Source organism: Dysidea avara, chromosome 7 (genome assembly GCF_963678975.1).
Source record: "Dysidea avara chromosome 7, odDysAvar1.4, whole genome shotgun sequence".
Taxonomy (NCBI): domain Eukaryota; kingdom Metazoa; phylum Porifera; class Demospongiae; order Dictyoceratida; family Dysideidae; genus Dysidea; species Dysidea avara.
In genome coordinates this window covers 4,942,124-4,963,383 of record NC_089278.1, presented here as the reverse complement: position 1 = coordinate 4,963,383, position 21,260 = coordinate 4,942,124, and the positions used below count along the sequence as shown (strand labels likewise).

Here is a 21,260-nt window from a genome sequence, read left to right as displayed (position 1 = left end):
TGCGCACGCGCAATAGTTATCTATTACAACGTTCACGAGAGCCCTGAGTTTCTTATAAAGTAAATAAAAAATAATATATAAAATCCTTTACATTGAAAGTAGTCCATATTTGTACATGCTGGCAACAATCTCTTCACCAACAGGAGAATCCTTTTTTCGTAGGACACAAGGTTGACCCATAGGAGCTTCAATCACTACCCAGCTACCTTCACCTAATAGCCTGGAAAACTAACACTGACATGAATACAGGTGCCCTGTCTACCTGTATATTCCTTGTTGGTCCAGAGATTTATCCATGAGGTACTGCCAGGCAGGAATACATTCACCTTCACCTCATGAGGCTTGTACACAGGAGCAACTAGTATTTCAGACCCAAACATGAACTGCAGGCTGAGGTCTATGCTATACATCATTTTGTCATCTGGGTATTCCATAAACATCGGTCTCACTAGGGGAATACCCTGCTGTTCTGCCTCCACCATTAATGAGGTACGGTAGGTGGAAAGAGACTTGTACAGCCTGGCCATCTTGAAGTAGTGGAGCATCGTCTCATCATCAGAATTGAACTGCCAGTTCTCGTTGGGGAGAGTGCCCAAGTGGGACCGATACATGCTTGTAAATGCTGCCAGTTCACACCATCTCATTAACAACTCTTTAGATCTCAAGTACCTGTAATAATAACAGTGTTGTTTGTAGTTACCATATTTACAACACTAACTTGACAACTTTCAAATCTACGGCAGTGTACCCTCCAATGTCAGAGTGTTGCAGAGAATACCCTGATAGACCACTGGACAACAAGCCAATAATAATTGTTGTTAGTCCATCATGTTCATCCCAAGTGACAGTCTGGTCTCCAAGCCAGAACAGTCCTGTGTTAGCTGCACTAAACGTAGCTCCACTGCGCATGAAGTAAACAACGTCTTTGCCATGCTGTAAACACAAGATAGTTTATATGCACGTGAAGGATTACTGCATACACTCAATCCCCTATTAGTGGCCTCAGTTATGGCCTCTTGATTAAGCCGCCCCCACACTTCCGGGTAACGTGTGTGCCATTCTTGTGGATCTTGTCCTTGCCACAGTTGAGCATCCAAAGGTACTGACTCACCAAAGTCACACATCCACCCTTTCACACCAGTAGCTAACATGTTCTATACACACCACATGAGTACACAACCAAGCAGGCAAACAGTTTACCTTAACAATGATCTCCTTATACCAGTTGTAGGCATTAGGATTGCTCAGGTCTACTAAACTACCTTTAGTATAGCCCACCCACACGTCACCTGATCCATTCTTCACAAAGTAGCCCTTGCTGATTGCCTCTTGCCAGTAGTTGTGTTGGTATGGTGTACCACGTTCAGACACATCAGTAAGTAAGGCATTAATGTAGGTCAGTACAGTGATGTTCTCTTTGTGCTGTAACTGTGATATGAACCCCTCCCAGTTTGGATAGTGAGTGGAGTCAACCTAATGACATAGTGCCAGAGGAGGCAAATTGGCACAAGAATAGTGGAAACTATAAATGGCAGGTCAGGCCATGTAGATTATTTTCAGATAGACTAAGAAGAAAGGAAAAAAAGCAATGACTGTTTAAAGTATATGATAGTCTGACTGTTCTATTAGAGTATATCAATTTTATCAACCAGCTAAAACTATGGCCACTGCTATAGTAGCTGTAGCACCAGCCCTGTGGCATATATATAGGTATGTAGTGCATTTACTATTAATTACAATAAGTTGTGAATTGTTGAGCTTTAGCAGCACCTAATGCTGCAGAAATATTCTACTGAATACATGGTCCTTTACACAAGGTCACATACCTCCCAGTTCCACCAAAGTCCTACCCTCCCAATATCCTTATCAGAACTGGTGAAGTTCCTCTGGCCTGTCCAGTCTTGTAACCAGAAACCGGCAACATCATCAGAAGACCCAGTGACAAGTTTGATTTGTGATAACACCTGCAGAACGGCATCAGTGCCTCCTTGCATTCCAACCACTGCCCCTTTGTTCAGCCAATCAGGGAGTCTCTTCATCCGACCAGTAAATGCACTGTAAGATGTGACCACCTCTTTAGGAGATGTCCCTAAAGAGACAAAAGCTCTTACTACTAGCACACAGGTACAAAATTAACCATGCCTGCAATAATCCGAGCCTGCAGAGAGCGACTGTTCAACTCAATCCTCACCGTTGTCTTCTCAGTCATGTCAAACACTGAATATTGAGGGGACAGTAGTAGAAATCCTCTGTGGTAGTTGGTCAGGTAAAATGGAACATGTGTATAAGTGGTGTACCAAGTTCCTCCTAAATAGAAAAATAAACAAATTAATTTCACTTGTTAAAAGTACTGTACCCGATCCTTTGCTGACTTCATCTAAGATACGCGTCAACGGTTCCAACCCTCGACCTACCCCTTGCTCAGACAGGAACAATGGCAGGCGATGCCCCTTCATGTCAAATTTTGAGTACTGGGCACCAAATCCATGAAAGTGTTCATCCTCTGCACAGCCGTATGACAGCCATAACTGGTTATAAGGTGAGTTTTCTGATATGGAGAAGTTCAACTGTAAATGAGACCACATTTGATTTCCATCTGATACGCTGTCTGCTTGAAACGTGAGCGAAAATGTTGTGCTACTGCAAATGGTACCATTGAAATATACCACATTATGGCCACCACTGCCACTTTTAGAGCCATAGTCAGTGATATCCATTTCATCACACGTTTCAGTGACCTTGTCATCGATCACGAACACTCCTCCATTCTGCTCAACAGTTTCTGTGATTGTAGCTGCACCAGCAAAGATCTTGTCCTTTTCAGAGCTTGAAGAGAACCACACCAGAGATGTACCGTCGTATATTTCAATTAAAGAGTCTCCTTGTGGGTCGTACACGATGTTAAAAGGTCCAGTGGAGTATTTAGTCACCTTTGCGTCCTCCACATGAAGTGCATCCACCTCGGCATCCACTTCGTACAAGTCGTTTGCATATGTTCCAAGAAATATTAGTACAGCAGTTAACAACAGCATCGCTAAACTCATCTTACTATAGCGGGGTATGTTCATTAACTATGAATATGAAATACGATATCGTCTGTAGCAGTGTAGCTACACCTACACCCTGCGCGTTAAGTAGATAATTTATTTATTTCCCACAATCGATAATTGTGGGTTTGTTGGCGAGGGAAATTTGTGCGAATTTGTGTCAGTACCAACCGGCTAACACAATGGGGAAAAGAAAACGACAAGTTATGGAAGAGGAAAGTTCAAGTGGTATATCAGATCAAGAAGTCCTGAAATCTCTTCAAGACAGAGTAAGCTACATACTGTTAAAATAGCCACAAAAGTAACTGAACTTGTTCGATAGACAGATATTTGTCAGCGACTGCTTGACGCAGTGAAACGTATCAAGGGTAAATCTGGTCAGGGTAAATCTGGTCACTCTAAATACGAATTTCTTCGCAGACTGCCTAGCAAGAGGTAGACAAAAATGGTGGTAGTATTTTAATAGATTAAAATTCACGCAGATCTAACCCTGAGTACTATCGAGTCATATCTGAACCAATTAGCCTAAGTGATATTGAGGTAAGACTCGTGATGATAAACTGAACGTACTATTAGAGTGTTTTACACCTTGTATGTATGAAATATGTACAGCAAAAACTGAAGACGGGAGTGTACAGCTCTGTTAGCTTATTTGTGACTGATATGGTTTTGATGTTCAACAATGCAGCAGCTTTTTACGAGGTAGGGTAACTGTGAAATTGATAAAAAAGATTACTATATTAAACATGCATGTATGCTAGGAAGGTAGCCAGGAACACGATGATGCTCAGGCACTTCATGAACAGTTCTCCACCGAGCTCAGGTGTATTGTGCGAGAGGAGGATGGCACACTTAGCCCAGATAATAAGAAGCTAAAATTGAAAATATCCGGTGGAAAAATAGTTTCATCCAGTTCAGATAAGGTGTAGTGCAGTGGGAACAGTAGCAGCTCACGTCACATGTTGCTTCTTCCTTTGCAATAATTAATAGTGGTCTGCCAGTACATGACTAAGAACCTTATTAGTATTGTCTTATATAGGAGAGTAGCAGTGATACAGCTAAGAGCAAGAGGAGAAAGCAGCGAGCATTTTCTCCATCATCTTCCGACCATGCAGAATCAGAAGGGGAGGGGCTCATTGTGCAAATCAAGCTACCAGAACAGTCTGAATCGTCTGCTAGCAGTGAACAACCATGGAAACCGAAGAGAGACAAACAACGCAAGGATTATGCAGAGTTGTTTGGACAGAGGAAGATGAAAAAGATATCTGAAGAAGAAAAGAAGACGATGTTGACTATTTACAACAAGATAACTAGTGAAAAGGTAAACTATATCCCTTGTGTTGAGTTAGTAACACATACACAACTCAATGTAGGATGAAGATGGGGAGCTTATGTGTGAGCCATTTTTGGTCAAACCATCAGCTAGAGTGAGCTGCAATCTACTGTTAAGTTCAGGGTAGAATTAAATGTATTTAGAAATACCCTCACTACTATGTGCTTATCAAGAAGCCAATTGACCTCCAAGATATCAAAGAGAAGATTGATAATGAAAAAGTTAAACATCTTGATGTCTGCTATATTGTATGTTAATGTTTCTTCAGTATGTTTCTGTGGAGAGATTTATGGTGGATATCAACACACTGTTCAGAAATGCTAAGTTCTTTAATGAAGAAACTTCTACTATATACGAGGTGAGGGAGGTGGCTGTTTAATGTGATCAGCTCCACCCACCCTTCATGTAGCATGCAGACCTGCTGTACAAAGTTGCAAAGGCATCATTTCAACAATTAACCAATCCTACTGACTTGCTGCTGCAGCCTGCAGAGTCATCGGCCATGTCCTCTCCAGCCCCACATACAAGTGAACCAACAACTGCAAAGCAGGACATTCCAATTGACCCAAAAGTGGGAGCCCTCTTTGATGAAATAAAATTGTTTGTAGTAAGTGCATGTACGAGTGGAACTCCTCAAAAAGACGCCTTGATAATCATCACACTTGTACATGATCCCATTCTGATCAGTGTACATGCACCTTATGGATCAGGACAATTCTGATAAGGACACTTCAGTGTGATCTCAAATTGTCCGGAATAGAGGGGTTCCACTTATTTGAATCTGTTATTAATTTTTGTACCTATAAGGACTTGGATGGAAGATCCTTGTGGGAGACATTTGCAGTTGTGCCAAACAAACTAGTAAGAATAGACCACCCACTGTATTATTTCACTGCTGCGTAGGTGAATATCAATTACCACAATTTGATCAAACAGCCGATGGACATGGTCACCATTGCTGCTAAGCTTCTTGCTAGAGAAGTAAGAATAGGTCACCATTTTATGAGTCACTTTGTATGCTTGTTGACAGTATGACGATGTGGAGTGTATTTTCGATGACTTTGCACTAATGTTTGATAATACTTGTCGCTATTACAAGAGTAATACTACTCAGTACAATGTGAGTCAGGGTGTGTGGCTGGCATTGTAAGGAAACCCCACCCATCAATTTTACTGTACAGGATGCCATCACATTGCACAAGGTGCTTCTGCGGAAAAGACAACAGCTAGCTAAATGTATGCAAGCATGTACTCTTTGGTGTTTGGTTTATCATTCCTTTCTCACCTTCACAGACCAGCCATGTGTTCCCTGTGTGATCAAACATGTGCAGGAAATTCTGATACATCTAGTAAAGGCCATCATGTATTGTAAGGTATAATAACTGTGTAAAGGCACTTGTATCGTGCACTTAATGGTGTGTGTGTGTGTGTGTGTGTGTGTGTGTGTGTGTGTGTGTGTGTGTGTGTGTGTGTGTGTGTGTGTGTGTGTGTGTGTGTGTGTGTGTGTGTGTGTGTGTGTGTGTGTGTGTGTGTAGTGCTGTTCTATTAGAGTATTACAACTAGTCTCGCTTGAAATAAAATGCATATGTACATGTTATACGCTGAGCTAACTATCTTACTCTCATAAAATAGCCATCTACTGTATAGAGGGAAACTTTGTCGGGGCTAAACTTTGGCGAATAGCAAGCTAAATTACATTTAGCGAAATAAACTTTGGTGAATTCAAGCTCAATGTTTATCTATAAAATGCTAATCTGAGAAGCTATGAGTAATTGGCAGATTAATCTTTGGCAAATTTGTAGCAAATTACCAAATTTGCCAAACCCCGTTAAAGTTTCCCTCTATGCGGTACCTTTAATGTACTTAAACACAGTTGCGCACATACACACACACACTGGTATGTGACCTATCAAACATGCATCTAATACATTAGTGTTGATATGGCTGCATGCATTGGCTTGGGACTTTTTTCCTGCATGTCACATGCACATCTCCAACATAGGATTATAGTAGTACTAGCAGTAAAAATATTTTCATTCTAATGTCAGGAATTTTATTTATTGCCTGCTAAAAATTTTCACCATACACCTCCTATGGAGAAGCCATAAAATGTATACTCCTTTCCAAACTTCCAATTGAGCCAAAACACACCGATCTGATCCTCTCACCTTTACTGTCATCACTTATCATTTTGCTGAATTGCTATTTTTCTTGCTCAACGTTGACATACTATGGAAACTTTCAACAGTGATTTTATTCCTATAGACCTAGTCATTTGGTGTTTGATTGCCTTTGCTTTTTGTACACTTGTTAACATTGATTTGTTCCAAAAGTTAGGAGGCAATTGCCTCAATATTTGTTAGTTATCTTGTGGAAGCAATGATTCTCAGCCACTATGCACTGTATCTAGAGGACAGCATAGACTTTGGTTTACATAAGTAGTTACTAGTTAACTGTAACTATTATTTTATTTTGTCTTTTTGCACATTTTTTTATTATATTAAGCACATGACACATTTAGTAATTACGTTAACAAAGTTACCACATGGACCAGGCTTGCTACTAATGATGGTCACAAGACAAAGATCAACTGTGTGTCACCACCATAGATAACAATTCGATGTCACAAATAGACCACAGCAATGGATGAACTCCATAACAAATGGAATATTACCACACAACTTGCATCCTGCCAATAACATTCATGAGCTATGCTTGACCAGCTATGCCTTTAATTTGATGCTCTCACCCGAAGGAACAGGTGGGCAGCAACAATTGCAGATGGGACACATGGGCTGAAACCACTGTATCTATCTGGCGACAAGGATAAGATGAGTGGGATTTGATTTTATTCACTTCGTGGTGGAATGTTTTGAAGTCTGGACTCTTTTTGTTTTGAAGATTTTACAAAGAACCAATGAGGCCATATCTATTTGTTGTTGCTTGGACCTGACTGACCCAGATTTTAAAATAATATCATGTGACATGTGAAATTTATTGCTGCAAAGTGATCACAATACTCTAATAGAATAGTCACAAAGATGAACGCCATCAATGAACTGTAAAATCACAAGTGATAAAAGAAAAGGACCCAGGGGGTCACCCTGTTGCACTCCAGAAGGTGCTAACAGTCGTCCATTACCAAAGCGTAACTTGACCCTTGCAAAAATCTCAGGAAAATCTTTAGACACGCTAGCAAAAAGGCAGAACAATCACATTGCATTTTTCATGTCTACTTTCAAAGCTAAAGAGTCATCACCACTATGAAGAGAAATACAAACGACGTGTGATGTGGACAGACCTCCAGGGACACCAACCCTAACTTGATCATAGCAAGAGTTCATAATATTATAGGGGGGCCCCCTATAATATTGTGAACTCTTGATCATAGGGTAAAAATGTGTGACTAAGGGAGGGGCAGACTGCAAAGACTGCTTGCCAAAACACGGGTAGGTGTGAAAAGTTGTTGATTGGATATTGTTATTGCATTTTGGATGGACAACACCAGAGGTATTGGGGACTATAGGTGATGACAATTCCCTGTAGTTAATTGTGTTTGTAGTATATGTGCTTTTTGCTGTGTTGTACTTTTATTACTATTATCTATTCACATTGTAAAAACTGATTATATCTTTTGGGCTGTGCCCCTAGGCCCCAGCATCTTGCTGCTTATATACCCAGTATCCGGGCCAAATTCCGTGACGGAGAAAAAGTGGTGATCTGGCCGGGCGAAACTAATATGGCTAGTAAATTTGTCAGGCCTGGTGTGAGGGAAATAAGTACCGCTGTTGCACTAATGGACGATAAGAGTCAGTTTATGGAATTTCTGCGAAAGTGCAGCGACATTTCAGCACATAATTATCTAGTCTCGCGGCGCCCGACCCTAAAAAGAGGGTCGGGCGCCGCGAGACTAATAATTATCCTGATTTATTCCCACCTATTACAACACCTGGTCCTGACGATTGGCTAGCTAATTTTCATACCCCACCTGAGTCATTTCAGTCCTGGGAAAGAAAAATCAGAAATCATGTTTCCGACAGAAAGAAAACGATTTACATTCTTCCCCTGGGAGAATTTACACGTGATGTCAAAGCTGATTGTCTCTCGCCTAAAAAAGGCTTAGCGCGAGACTACACACCTGAAGAATGGGGTGTAAAGTTTTTAGATGACTTGGAAGCTTACACTAGTTTGTTTTTCACTGGTATGATTGTTACGATGATGAAGGAAGTTCCAGTGGCTGAGCTGAAGTGCAAATCAAGACATCACATGGTGGATGATAACGTGATTCGTGAGCAACTCATGGTGTCAGGAATATTTGCATACATGAGGAGGGTTAAGCCTCGAGATGCTTACTGTGTACTAGCAGTGACCATGATGGATTTGTATCCTGATGACAACTGGAATTTTGTGTTTGGACAAGCTTCCCCACAGGAAGGGATTGGAGTGTTTAGTTTTGCCAGAAATCATCCATACTTCTTTGAGAGGGGCAAAAGTATTAGTATTGATGCATTACATCAGTTAACACCTGAGGATTATCAAATGTTAAGATGGAGGTCATTTACAACATTGACACATGAAGTAGCTCACATGTTTGGGTTGGACCATTGTGTGTATTTCTCATGTCTAATGTCAAGAGAGAACAATTTCTTCTGATAGCAAAACTGACAAGTTTTTACTGTGTACAAAATGGCTGGAAAGAGCTATATCTCTAGCTATGTAGTGTCATTACATGCGATGCTGTATGATTGGCAGACAATATATTTGATGAATTGTTAAATGAAGCATATTGGTGGACTGCTAATTTTGTGAATGGTTGCATCTAGGTCATGTGAGACCATAGGCAAAGTGCATGTATGATATCTCGGCAAACACTTCACCTAATTTTAAAAATCCTTACCAATCAAACCACATAATATATGGTTTATTGATTTTATTACCTAACAAGTCTTAAAGCTAAATCTATGCCAGTCTAAATCATTGTAGTTGTATGCTGTTGATTATCACCCACTGAGTTTATATGATCCAGATACTCTAATAGAGCAGTCAGCTACCCTAATATAACACCGTAACAACTTATTACTGCATTTAAACTCAAAAGTTCTTTATTGTCTGGTACACTTGTACATGTAAACACATACATGGACAGTACATATAACATTAGGTGAAATGTGTAAGTAACTAGGAGACTAAAAATTTGACAATGGGACATAACTTACTGAGGCTTAATGAGATGTCACTTGCTCATCATTACAGGATCGTACTAGTGGTAGGAGACTGAGCAGCAGTGTATGGTCAGTGCCACCATTACCTGAGTGTGAGGATGAGAGTAGTGTTGCAAGGTATGTGAGGTGAAAGTGTGAGCTAGCTGTGAATTTATCATCTGTAGTGTGGTTGACTTGGTGACCATTGAGAGACGTGTAGTCAAGGTGAGTAGTGTGTGCAACTGTGCATGTGTGTGTACATGCATATGTGTCTGTGTATGTGTTAGTTCTACACAACCCTGTTACTATACTATTACGCTCGTTACTTACTTCCCTAGGGACAGTACCACAGACTTGACTGGCTCCAGGATGACATCATGTCACTACTGAAACATGTACAGTCCACTAGTACAGCTGATGATCAGGTACACACATCATGACACCACTAACCATACTGTACATAACTGATGCTGCAGGTATACAAAGATGCTGTGAGGCTACAGCAAGTGTACCTGCAAGAAAGGGACAGGCTGTGTGCTAATGGCAAGGTGCTGTGGAGCCCTGCTCTCTCCCAGTACAGCCTGCAGGAGTTGCTACAAGAGGAGGCGTGGCTGCTGAATATGGATGAGATTATAGGGGAGGATGTAATCAGTCAATGCCTTGAGGAATCTGCTGCAGATGGTGTAAGCCCCACCCATGATTTTGAATTGAAGAAAGTAATCTTTCATTGGTTAGGATGATGATGATGGTTTGAGTTCTGATTATCGTACATATCTCGAGTGTGTTAACTTTTCTGGACACATTTATGCCATTGGAGACATCATTTATGTTACACCAAAGTGAGCTCAGGGGAACCTTGTTGTAATGGACAGTTTGGGAAAGAGCTTATAATATTTATTCGTATTTTTGCAACCATTTAATTTTGCTGTTTTAAAGAGGTTGTGCTTTTTGGAAAGAAAATTATATTGGTAGAGGTCTGTACTCAATAGGTGTCCAGTATGGAGAAATTTAATGTGCAGTATCCTTAGAGTCCTTTAAGGGAACATTGTATTGTGGTTTGTTGTTTGCACACAGGGTGACACGCATGTGCTTGCCGCACATCGTAGCAGTTGAGAGACTATGGAAGGACAACAGTGGGGATCATGTGAGCATGATGTAACCATTACATGATCCATATAAGTAATGTATAGTGGTTCAGTGGGAGTTGGTTCTATCGGCCGGAACAAACCTTCCATGCTCCAAACAAAAGATTTGCTAAAAATGTATGTATGCATTTCTATTGCTTTTCTTGTACCCTACTTGCTATGTGGCATAGGAGGTGTTCCACACTGACTGTCAGCAGATGGTGCAGCTTGATAGAGCAGTAGGGAAGTGTAGTGTGTTACAATACAACAATTACTGCAGGAATACAGTGGAGGTGCTGGATATATAGTGTGCTACCCATTGTGTAGTTGTTGTGTAGGGATTTGATGAGGAGCATACATTTGTCTGTAGGGAACATTACAATATTGAAAGAAAATCCTTTAAACCATTGAAGGTGACAACACACATGTGCACACATATACTCTTTACTGTCAATACTCACAGAACTGGGGTGTCATTGGAAGACAGTGGAAACTGGTACCTCGGGAGCAGCCAGAAAGTTTGGAATATGAGTACTCCAAATTTGCTACCTCAGAGTTGATCACAAAACTGGAGGCAGCAGGAGGCACTCAACCAGAGATATCTAATGATGACCTCCCTAAGGACAATGAAGAAACAACATCAAGTGACCTAGTAGAGTTCCATGTTGAGTATGACAATGTTGAGTCCAAAGACCAGTCAGGGGTTGGATCAGGTTGTCGTAGTTATGATCAATATTGTCTGGACCAGTATTGCTTCCGATTGGGTCAGTTGAGTATAATGTGTTGTTATGGTTACCATAGTTTACTATACAGGTGACTATGTGTACTTGCGTTCAGATGAGCAACAATCATTTATTGCAAGAATAGAGAAGATGTGGACAGATGAAAAGTACTACTGTATTGTGTGTTGGAGTGTGTGTGTTGTGTGTGTGTGTGTGGCAGCATAGCCAAGTGGTTAGGGCATCCGCCTGGTAATTGAAAGGTTCCAGGTTCGATTCCCAGCTGAGCCACTTTGATGTTGTTGTTTCCTTGAGCAAGAAACTTTACTCACATTGCTCCAGTCTACCCAGCTGTTAAATAGGGACCTGGTGGCCTGGTGCCAACTGGGGAAGCAGCCCACCCAGCTGTAACATCAATGGGTACCTGGTATTAACTGGGTAAGCAAATGCTTAACTGTCCATGTCTCATATAGCACTTGAAGGTGTGTGTGTTAGTGTTCTGCGATACAGTGCATTTAGTGTATGACATATCACCATCAATATACTCTTTAATACAATATAGTAAAGTGGTCATGGCTGGCTGTGACTAGTATTAGCTACACGCTGTAGTGTAGCCAACCATTCCATTACGATGAAATCACTTAATATTCTGTGAGCAATATTATTTTGAGGCTTAGATAAGAGTACATCAGTACAAAGATATCACTTAATAGAGCAATCAGTGACTGTTCTATTAGAGTATTTCGATACTGTTTTCTAAGTGCAGTATTGTATTGTGATACTCATTATCTGTATCGACATATTAATTGCCGTATCAATATAATTATATTACAGACCCTTAGTGTGTGTGTGTGTGTGTGTGTGTGTGCGTGTACACGTGTGTGTGTGTGTGCGTGTACACGTGTATGTGTGTGTGTGTGTGTGTGTGTGTGCGTGTACACGTGTGTGTGTGTGCGTGTACACGTGTGTGTGTGTGTGCGTGTACACGTGTGTGTGTGTGCGTGTACACGTGTGTGTGTGTGCGCACGCTATAAGATGCAGTACACAGCTATACATCAGATTATTCCTCCAGTGGTGATCCATGGTTCTATGGCTGCTGGTTCTTACGTCCATCAGAGACAGTCCACCTGCCCACACACTTGTTCTACCCTAATGAGCTACTAATGAGCAACATAGCAGACACCAACCCAATGAGAAGTGTCATTGGAAAATGTGCCGTGTTGAGCTTCAAAGAATATTGTACCTGTAAGTTTCTATAACTGTCACTGCTGTGTACACAAGAAAGTTACAATTTTTAGTGTAGCATAGTAGAAACTGCATTGCTGTAGTACATATCAATACTAAGTGCTTTGCAGTTCTACAGAATGGAGTAGAGGCTGCCAGAAATTTGTGCTGAAAGTCAATCAAATTTAATAAATGGGCCAGTCAGATTTTCCCTCCCACCAAAAGTTACTCTCCATCTTTATCTCCTCTCACTATAGTGATGGAATGCCCCTGACTCAGCCCTGTTGTAATGTTTTATTATATTAGACAGTTTGCTGTTATTGAATGATAGTACGTGGATTGACTAGTTTGTGTTGTGTGTAGTAGTTCTTTATCTTAAGGGACACACTTAGCTCACCAAAAAGTACAAAGCTCACAGTTCCAACATGCCTATGTAATGGGACAATTTTGTGGGTGATTTGACGAAGCCCTCAATGTCACAGTAAAAATGTACCACAAAAATCCACTCTTTAAAATGTTACAAACTTACAAAATAAACAAGAAGCCATTAAGCCATGTCAGTTATTTTGTGGTGACCTATGAACTGCTGTTACTAGGGAGACCAACTGAACTGGATGAGAAAGATGTGTACTTGTGTGAAGAACGCTACAATGAACATGACAAAGACTTTAAGAAGTTGAAGAGTTTAAAAGTGTGTACACTAAAATATACAATATGTGGTAGTATCAAACTGCTCTTTTAATTTTCAAAGAAATTTATTGTTTCTCCTGATGTGGTACCTGATGAGGTCTACTATTTTCCAGAAGAAGTGGTGACACACAAGGTATGACACCCTCTCCATAAAAACTCACCCCACTTGCTAGATCATACATATCATATAAGTATCTCACGTGTCTCACAAACACACATCTCACAAACACACATCTCACAAACACACATCTCACAAACACACGCACAGACTCATGCATACACACAGAGCCATATCTTAACATCTACAGTATTTAATCCTACTAACAGGAAGGTTCTCCAAATTTGTTATTACCTGACCTACCATCTACCACTGAACCAGCTCCAATGGATGCTCCCCGCACAAGCTTGGATGTAGTAAATGCTCAGTCGTCTTCATCGTCCATAGCAACCAGTGAACACAACAATATTGAACAGGTACAAGTCTGATTCAAGTTACTGCTCACTATTGCGTTGTTGCCATTAGCAACCACCACCTGTGGCAGCTGCAGGGGGAGGAGTCCAACCAGTGATGCTGTTTGCTCTAGACCTGCAATCACAGCTGAGAAGTCGTGGAGTACAAGTGGCCTTTACTAGTGTTGTTGCAGCAGCCAAGAATGAGGTACTTCATTAGTATATTTCTTTTGAATAGATTTACATTATTGCATTAAAATTGTTTATATGTGTTGTTGTAGTGGTCGAAGCTCTCCACAGAACAACAGGAGGATTATCAGCTGAGAGCTACTGAGTTGTTTTCTATGATGCCTAATATTGCTGATGTGCCCGACCAGCCAATCAGCAAGCCTGCTGCCATTGCACAACCAGCCACACCCCCTGTGAGCACAACTCCAAAGTCATCCTACATGTGTGAATGGGAAGGGTGTGGCTCGCAGTTTGCAGATGTGGCAGGCTTGTTTGCTCATGTAACGGAGTTGGGGCCAGGATCACACATTACTAAGGAAGGTGTGTGCACACAAACTTATTACAAGCCCGAGATACCGCAATTGTTGATTATATTGTGATGTAAATTCCATGACATAGCGTGTTTCAACTCAGTTTATGTCATAAAATAGAAATTGGATGTAAATTGGCTGCAATCTACTGGTATAAAGTCAAATAACCTACCTATAATAATTATAGTATATATAGAAACATGACATCCACATATTACCAATGCTTATAACACTAAAGATTTGTCATGACATACGATATTTTTGTAAAATGCCCATAACATGTACATCATGGTACATCACGGCATCTTTACACACAACCATAATCCTTTTCACTTTTTTTCAAATTTCAGGAGCCAGTAACTACTACTGTGAGTGGAAAAATTGCCACAGACACAAGAAGAGTGCAGGAAAAAGGTAAAGCTAGGAACATTGACTTACATAGCTAATGCTTTTTGTAGACCCTTCGACACTCACACTAAGCTACTCCGCCATTTGAAGGAGGTGCACATGAGCCGAGCAATCAAAGATAAAATGTATTGAATCTTCTGATTTGTATGTGGTAGTTGGTTTACTGTTGATTTCTTGTTTACAGGAGCTATACACCTCAATCAAAGGATGCTAGCATTGTAATGGCAGTCACACCCATTGAACATGTGCACACACCCATTGAACATGTGCACACACCCATTGAACATGTGCACACACCCACTACTCGGTTGGTGTCTGCTTTCCAAACCACACCCATCTCATTCACACCAGCACCTGTCGCCATGGAAACAAGCACCACTGTTGTCAATACAATTACAACAAATACCATCAACAGTATATCTTCTATTAGTGCCCACCAACAACAAGAGAGTAGTCCTAAAACAGTAAAAGAAACACCCCAAATATTGCACACCACAGTTTACACTCGGTAAGTGCCACATTGTTATTTATTAAAACTTTAGTTACTAATTAGATATCTGGAGGGTCTCCGTAGCAACAAGCAACACTTAAGCAACTGGCAATACTCACAGACTGTACAACAAGAACAAGGAATGGTACAGACTCCAGCCGGCCTGCAACCAACCAAATGGATATCACCTAAAGCTGTTCCAAGCAACAAGAACATTACTGATGCATTGTACCAGCTGAGAGACCATCTTTTACAAGACACAGCAAAACTCTCAAAATACTTATCAAGTCATTGACACATTATTACATAGTGAAAGAGATAACAAAATAGATAAATATAAAAATAAAACTGGGCCCATTCAACTTAGTTCTTGTTGTCTTGACTGAAACTTTACAATAACTTGGTAAGTCATTTCTAGACAATTCAGATGATTATGGCAGTCACACATGTTAAGTACCTCTCCATGACTCCACATCACCTTCCATTGTTTCAAAGTCATCAATATAGGGTGTTTCTGATACAGGCTGCAAGGGGATACCATGATTACCGCAAGTTCCTTCTATTATTATTTTTATTTTATTATTAGCACTTTACAGTGACCAGCACTGAAGGTCTGACAGCAACATGTGCTGCAGCCTTAGGATTACCTAACCTAATTTCAGGGACTTAGACCTAATGACTTGACTTACTGACTGACTAATGAACCAAGGGTCTATTTTGACAAAGGTTTTTACCTTCAAAGCATAATGTTTTCTTGAAACCATATGGCTTCAAAGTTTTGTAGCAAAAAAGGTTTCCAATATTGCTTACACAGAAATTATGACCGCAAGTTAGGTTCAGGGGCGTATTCCAAAGTGGTTTCCAAATTTGGTAGTGAGTTACAGGTGTAGGGGTCCACCCAGCTGCTGGCAAAGTTTGAACACTAAAATGCTTCAAAATCTCCTTGATTAATTATTTCATTTACAACTGCTTGGTCCCTTTACTTACTGTAAGTCCTAAGTATCAGTTATGGTTTATGGCTGGTCACAACTCAGGTACTGTAGTGATCCAAAATATGCAATACTAAATCTTTTAGCTACTTCGTTTATATTTTTCTTTAATACCCATTTTAAAATTGCATGCCATTATGATTGATTGCTCTATTAGAATACATCTGACTGCTCTATTAAAGAATCTCGATCTTTAGGTTTTCCATACATACCTTTATTTTCTGTTAATCCACTTGCAGTGTAAGTTTCCCATCACACTGTACAGCTATACTGCCCAGCTCAGTTCCCTATATATTGTGCTACCATACAACATAGTGTTCCTGCTGCAAGCCTACAAGTTAAAATTTCAGAGGGGACCCCACGAAACCCCTACGCCCCTGAGTTTACACTTCCTCAACATCTCAGCACTCAATTAGCCAAACTACATTACTACTGTATAATTAGTGATGCCAGTTTATGTCAAAGAAGACCGGTCAATACTATAGCTATTACTACACATGTAATACCTCATCATCTGGATCACTGTACGTTGCTAGGTAAGGATGTGTGAGTGCCTCATCTGCACTCAGTCTCTGCTCAGGATCCATTATTAATAGTTTACTGAGTAGATCAATAGCTGGGAAGAGAGCAAGTGAACACTGTTAACAGACAACACAACACGCACAAACACACCTAATGGACTGGCTCCAATGAAGTACTTTGAGAAGTCCCTTGCTGGAAGGTTGGGCATTGACTTTATGTACATCCTAGCCTGCAGTAATAGAACACACACTAACCACACAAACACTACAGCACATTCTTACACTATCACTAGTGATCCTGGCCAAAAACTCATCAGTTGGTGTACCCACTAGTTGAATTATTTTGTTTAGCTGGTCAATATCTGGCGTGCACTGTTAAGGATACATACACAGACATTACATGCTAACAAAATGGGTACAATCACTTCCAGGGAAGGTGGCTTGGTTAGTTAATAGTTCAGCCATAATACATCCAACTGGCCACAAATCCACTAAAACATATAATTATGTGCCAAAATATCAGGGAATTGTGGTGGTGACCTTTGTCAGTGACCTTCATCCTGAGCATAATTTCTGGTGCACAGTACATTCTGTTCATAACATGTTCCATCATTTCATCATCAGTAGCCGTTGTCAAGCCAAAGTCTAATATCTACGACAAAAAAAACAAAGTGGATCTAATAAAATATTTATATGATCGAGTTTATACCCTGAGCTCGCAATCTTCATTGACTGCAATGTTACTCGGCTTTAAATCCTGAAATTGGTATATAACACGACACATTATGAACTATTGAGATACTTACCCTATGAATTATCCCAGCTGAGTGTGCATACTAAAACAAAAATTAATATATACATACATTGTAAAATGCTGTGATATAGGAGCAACCTTTAGCCCTCGTAGCATCTGGTACACAAGAAACTGTACATGTTTATCAGTGAGTGTCTGACTTCTTAAAATATTGTGGAGATCTGATCCCATCAACTGGGTGACCAAGTAGACATCTTGAAATTCAGAGTAGGATGTCACTGGTGTAAACACATCAAGCAAACCAATAATCTGTGGACGAGCTTAAAGATAGTCAGTGTGCATACATGACATTATGTTACATTGTCATGGTTCATATGTAGCAACATTTGTAACTCTCTGTACATCCGCTTTGCATGTATGGCTGACTGGAATGGCCTTGACAACTTCCTTATGGCAACTTTCGAGTTAAGCAAATTGTCAGTTGCAGAACTGCAAGTAAATCCAACCATAAGTATATTATATAAATCATATTAAGAGACTGAGTTAATAATGTATGGCCCCAGTACATTAATCCTTCATCTATTAATACAGGCCAGCATCTATTGATTCTGTTTTCCATCACCCACCTGCATAGCTACCACTTTCCCCCCATCACATTGTCTATATAGAAATGTGAAAAATGTGTTAAAGATCGAGATGTACTCTTATATGTAAACTAGATGTTTATATATAAAACTCTGTGTTGTTGCTATGTACCTTAATTCTTGGAAAGACTTTGTTGTAACTATCTAGTTGTAAGTTGCTGTTCAGACCTGTCATGAAAAATTTGTACCCTCTATTTTATTTTCCTGGTTAAAATTATCAAAATATTTGGACCTCCCAGAATAAAATCTTTAAAGTAGTTGCAGTTTTCTTGAGGGAAGCAAAATATTTAAAGGTGCTTGGCTAATAGCTATTGCTAAGCCCTATAGAGTAAAAATTTCAGGAAAGTGTTCCTCCACATGTACAGGAGGTTGACCACTAACATGAATGCCCTATATCAAAGTAAAAAAACTAGGAGTATATGGTAGTTAAGTGAGAAAGACAACATGATTTACACACTCAGTTGGATCAAAGCACTGTATTATACAATCTGCTTGTTTCATGTATGATATGATTGGTAACACCTCAATTTCAGCAGCAGTCTCACATTTAAAAGTGCTTCAAAGTGTGGGATACCAGTTTTCCAAATATTTAATTTATTCAGGATATAATTATTTTGATTTCATGTTCAGTGATTTATAATTTTACAAGGGGCAATATGTACTTTGGTGAAATATTTGATCTCCCATACCAGGTAATTTGTATACAAAACTGAGGGAAACAAATATTTCAATTCAGCAAGCTATTACTGTATAGCCTAGGGGGAAATTTTTTTGTTGATTTCGTGGTTTTGGGGGTTATAAGCAAAAATTTTAGCCTTGAAATGTTTAGACCTCCATATAGTCTAATACATTTTGGGAGTGTTTGTAAATCTGCTAAAAGTTTATTCTTTAGCAACGTTGCTCAACCTAGGCTATATGGTATTGTAGCTGTAGTGGTATAACTGTATGGATAGCCAAGACTATATATCCTAGTTTCAAACAGCATTGGTTAAACATAATCCTTAATAGCTAATACCATGGATGGACACCATTAGGAAGGGCAGGGCACAGGAGACCTGAGAAGTTTCAGAATAAATTGTGCTCTTTGAGGATGGAGCTCTGGAATACAAGGCTGTATTGTTGTTGCATTAATGGTATAGGGATATTTCCTGAGGGACTAGACTTCCAGTGGCTGATTGCATTACTAAGCCTACTACTACAATGGTATGTGTACATAGGAAATTTTTGAAAATTAGTTGTCTAAGAGATGCTAGGCCGTGCAAGCCTCCAAAATGATTCTTTTTAGCTGCTTGGTGGTTCTGAAAGCAAGTTTTAGCCTAGAATTTCAATATCAAACCTTCTGGCATCAAATATAATGTATTTTAATTATTCTTTGTACCATTCTTGAACTAGTTAATGGTTTATTCTCTCAATAATGGTAATTAATGAGATACACCAGAATGGCAGAGTTCCAGATGGATGCAGCAGTGGGCTGGGAGTTGAGCCCCTAAAAGATCATTTTTACTCGGCCTGTCAGAATAGCTGGAAAAATGATGGAAGAATACCAAAAATAGAACAGTTTTGTGCTGATATGGGTGGTGGACAGGGAACAATTTATTTGGAGTGACCTTAAGTTTACAGCTGTAAAGTGAAGCAAGGAATTACAGTAATTCTTAACATCTAGGTCTACGGTGTAATGTAGTCTCATGTAGCCAGACCACTTACTGTTTTGTGTATGAAAAGAAAGCAGTCTAGCTAAGCCAAGGGCTGAGTGAGACTATTAAATGCCAGGGGCAGATTTAGAGGGGGAGGGGGGTGAAGCTTGCTTCACTTTTGAACTTTACTTTATCGATGTACTAAAGATTATCATGAACTTGTCTTGGAATTTTATACCATCACTAAAAATACAAATACACATAAATCCATCTTAGAACCATCATTCTGAACTCTATGTGTTAAAGGTTATCCAACAATGCATGGAGTATTGAAAGTGCACTAGTTTCATGAAATACTCTAATAGAGCAGTCACCTAAATACTCTAATAGAACATTCAGCAGAACACCAATATTAATGGAAGTATAAAGATGACTAGGTGAAGCTCTGCAGCAGTTTTAAATGAAGAGTTTGGGTGGGTTCAGACAACCATGCACATGATGCAGCTGAATTATCTACAGTTTCACCACAGGTCAGGAAAACTGATGTCACCAAATTGCAGCCATAATTTTGGCAACATCCCCATTGCATCAACATCACCAGTGCATTGAGTTAGCTCATCCAAATACCCCTGAATGTACTAACCAGACTTCTCCACATGCCCCAGTTCCAATCGGCGATAAATTCTGATATTTGATAGGAACTTCCCATTCCGTCTTGTTCAGTTCTACAACGTAATAGTCCGCTCGTTTCCCAACAGTCGCCATACCATAGATGACAGATAAATTAGTTAGGCCTTAGACCCTCGATAATAATATATGGTTAGGCCATATATGGGGTGTCTATTATCTATAACGCTTATAGTCCCTTTCCGCGCAGCCGCTTATCGATTGTAGAGCGGCGCTTATGTCCACCGTGAGCAAGCTCTCTCTTAGTCCATAGATATTCGAGAGCTCTAATATCTATGCTTAGTCTCGTGCCCAGCTGGGCTAATGCGCTAGCCCGGCTGGGCACGAGACTAGCTCTCTCTCGGCAAGCTCTGATGTTTAGGTTGACTATACCATTTTCGCTGATTTCACGGTTTTGGGGGTTACCTTATCCTTGAAATAGTCTTTGGGAGTGTTTGCAAATCCACGAAAAATTTAACGCTGCTGAAAAATTTGCGCCTTGAAATATTTAGGCTGTACAGTATCACAATGGTTACAGTAAACACCATCAACAGTTATAGTGTCTACCAACAAGTGAGGTAAAAGAAATGTCCTGAATATTACATATATATCACAGTTTTACACCTGGTAAGTGCCACATTGTATAACTTTAGCTACTAATTATATAGCTAGATAGGGAGTCTCCATAGCAACAAGCAAGACTATGGAGCAGACCGCATCTAGCCAAATTCATATCATCTAAAGCTGGTCTCAAGATAGTATTATGCATTTACCAGCTGGGAGGCCATCTTTTATAAGACAAATACTTGTCAAATCATTGACAAATA

At 40.0% G+C, this 21,260-nt stretch overlaps 4 protein-coding genes across 6 annotated transcripts; 2 read left to right on the top strand and 2 right to left on the bottom strand.

Annotated features, from left to right (window-relative positions):
- Positions 1-31: 31 nt before the first annotated feature.
- LOC136259764 (sulfoquinovosidase-like) lies at positions 32-3,148 on the bottom strand. 2 transcript variants are annotated; one of them, XM_066053297.1, is made up of 9 exons: positions 2,931-3,148; positions 2,357-2,881; positions 2,143-2,307; positions 1,827-2,089; positions 1,201-1,473; positions 981-1,154; positions 719-933; positions 263-669; positions 32-212 (listed from the first exon to the last, which is right to left on the bottom strand). In XM_066053297.1, exons 2-9 carry the CDS (start codon positions 2,715-2,717, stop codon positions 88-90), a joined length of 1,983 nt encoding a protein of 660 aa, XP_065909369.1. In that variant the 5' UTR covers positions 2,718-2,881; positions 2,931-3,148; the 3' UTR covers positions 32-87. The 2 variants fall into 2 exon arrangements, with proteins under 2 accessions (XP_065909369.1, XP_065909368.1); XM_066053296.1 differs by having other exon boundaries at positions 2,357-3,148.
- Positions 3,145-15,645, top strand: LOC136259759 (protein polybromo-1-like). Its single transcript, XM_066053287.1, has 36 exons — positions 3,145-3,316; positions 3,370-3,482; positions 3,530-3,587; positions 3,660-3,749; positions 3,809-3,970; positions 4,087-4,368; positions 4,421-4,474; positions 4,524-4,601; positions 4,649-4,738; positions 4,790-4,987; positions 5,188-5,241; positions 5,284-5,361; positions 5,411-5,500; positions 5,562-5,616; positions 5,674-5,753; positions 9,634-9,719; positions 9,767-9,806; positions 9,920-10,006; positions 10,058-10,264; positions 10,317-10,420; positions 10,656-10,725; positions 10,772-10,843; positions 10,897-10,998; positions 11,044-11,118; positions 11,169-11,469; positions 11,519-11,594; positions 12,497-12,669; positions 13,245-13,339; positions 13,400-13,471; positions 13,666-13,812; positions 13,862-13,996; positions 14,070-14,337; positions 14,678-14,741; positions 14,786-14,860; positions 14,920-15,243; positions 15,289-15,645. The coding sequence occupies exons 1-36, from the start codon at positions 3,230-3,232 to the stop codon at positions 15,518-15,520; spliced, it is 4,374 nt and encodes a 1,457-aa protein (XP_065909359.1). The 5' UTR covers positions 3,145-3,229; the 3' UTR covers positions 15,521-15,645.
- LOC136259787 (archaemetzincin-2-like) lies at positions 8,290-9,627 on the top strand. The gene has a single exon (XM_066053323.1). It carries the CDS (start codon positions 8,584-8,586, stop codon positions 9,031-9,033), a length of 450 nt encoding a protein of 149 aa, XP_065909395.1. The 5' UTR covers positions 8,290-8,583; the 3' UTR covers positions 9,034-9,627.
- LOC136259780 (mitogen-activated protein kinase 11-like) lies at positions 15,485-20,677 on the bottom strand. Of its 2 annotated transcripts, none has more exons than XM_066053317.1 (12): positions 20,411-20,677; positions 17,849-17,978; positions 17,628-17,798; positions 17,542-17,571; positions 17,445-17,492; positions 17,276-17,387; positions 17,155-17,226; positions 17,018-17,097; positions 16,887-16,965; positions 16,721-16,830; positions 15,683-15,749; positions 15,485-15,639 (listed from the first exon to the last, which is right to left on the bottom strand). In XM_066053317.1, the coding sequence occupies exons 1-12, from the start codon at positions 20,530-20,532 to the stop codon at positions 15,584-15,586; spliced, it is 1,077 nt and encodes a 358-aa protein (XP_065909389.1). In that variant the 5' UTR covers positions 20,533-20,677; the 3' UTR covers positions 15,485-15,583. The 2 variants fall into 2 exon arrangements, with proteins under 2 accessions (XP_065909389.1, XP_065909390.1); XM_066053318.1 differs by lacking the exon at positions 20,411-20,677 and adding an exon at positions 18,246-20,396.
- Positions 20,678-21,260: the final 583 nt, after the last annotated feature.

What these genes read in the sequence shown, in the direction of transcription:
- LOC136259764 (XM_066053296.1), bottom strand. Translation starts at nt 3,068, where the DNA reads ATGAACATACCCCGCTATAGTAAGATGAGTTTAGCGATGCTGTTGTTA. An exon ending in GCAGGCTCGGATTATTGCAG is followed by an intron (nt 2,090 to 2,142) that starts GCATGGTTAATT and finishes TTGTCTCTTTAG; the next exon opens with GGACATCTCCTAAAGAGGTG. An exon ending in GACTTTGGTGGAACTGGGAG is followed by an intron (nt 1,474 to 1,826) that starts GTATGTGACCTT and finishes CTATGTCATTAG; the next exon opens with GTTGACTCCACTCACTATCC.
- LOC136259759 (XM_066053287.1), top strand. Translation starts at nt 3,230, where the DNA reads ATGGGGAAAAGAAAACGACAAGTTATGGAAGAGGAAAGTTCAAGTGGT. An exon ending in TGGTCAAACCATCAGCTAGA is followed by an intron (nt 4,475 to 4,523) that starts GTGAGCTGCAAT and finishes AAATGTATTTAG; the next exon opens with AAATACCCTCACTACTATGT. An exon ending in ATCATTTATGTTACACCAAA is followed by an intron (nt 10,421 to 10,655) that starts GTGAGCTCAGGG and finishes GTTTGCACACAG; the next exon opens with GGTGACACGCATGTGCTTGC.
- LOC136259787 (XM_066053323.1), top strand. Translation starts at nt 8,584, where the DNA reads ATGATTGTTACGATGATGAAGGAAGTTCCAGTGGCTGAGCTGAAGTGC.
- LOC136259780 (XM_066053317.1), bottom strand. Translation starts at nt 20,532, where the DNA reads ATGGCGACTGTTGGGAAACGAGCGGACTATTACGTTGTAGAACTGAAC. An exon ending in GGGGCATGTGGAGAAGTCTG is followed by an intron (nt 17,979 to 20,410) that starts GTTAGTACATTC and finishes ATTTACTTGCAG; the next exon opens with TTCTGCAACTGACAATTTGC. An exon ending in GATGAAGGTCACTGACAAAG is followed by an intron (nt 17,227 to 17,275) that starts GTCACCACCACA and finishes TATATGTTTTAG; the next exon opens with TGGATTTGTGGCCAGTTGGA.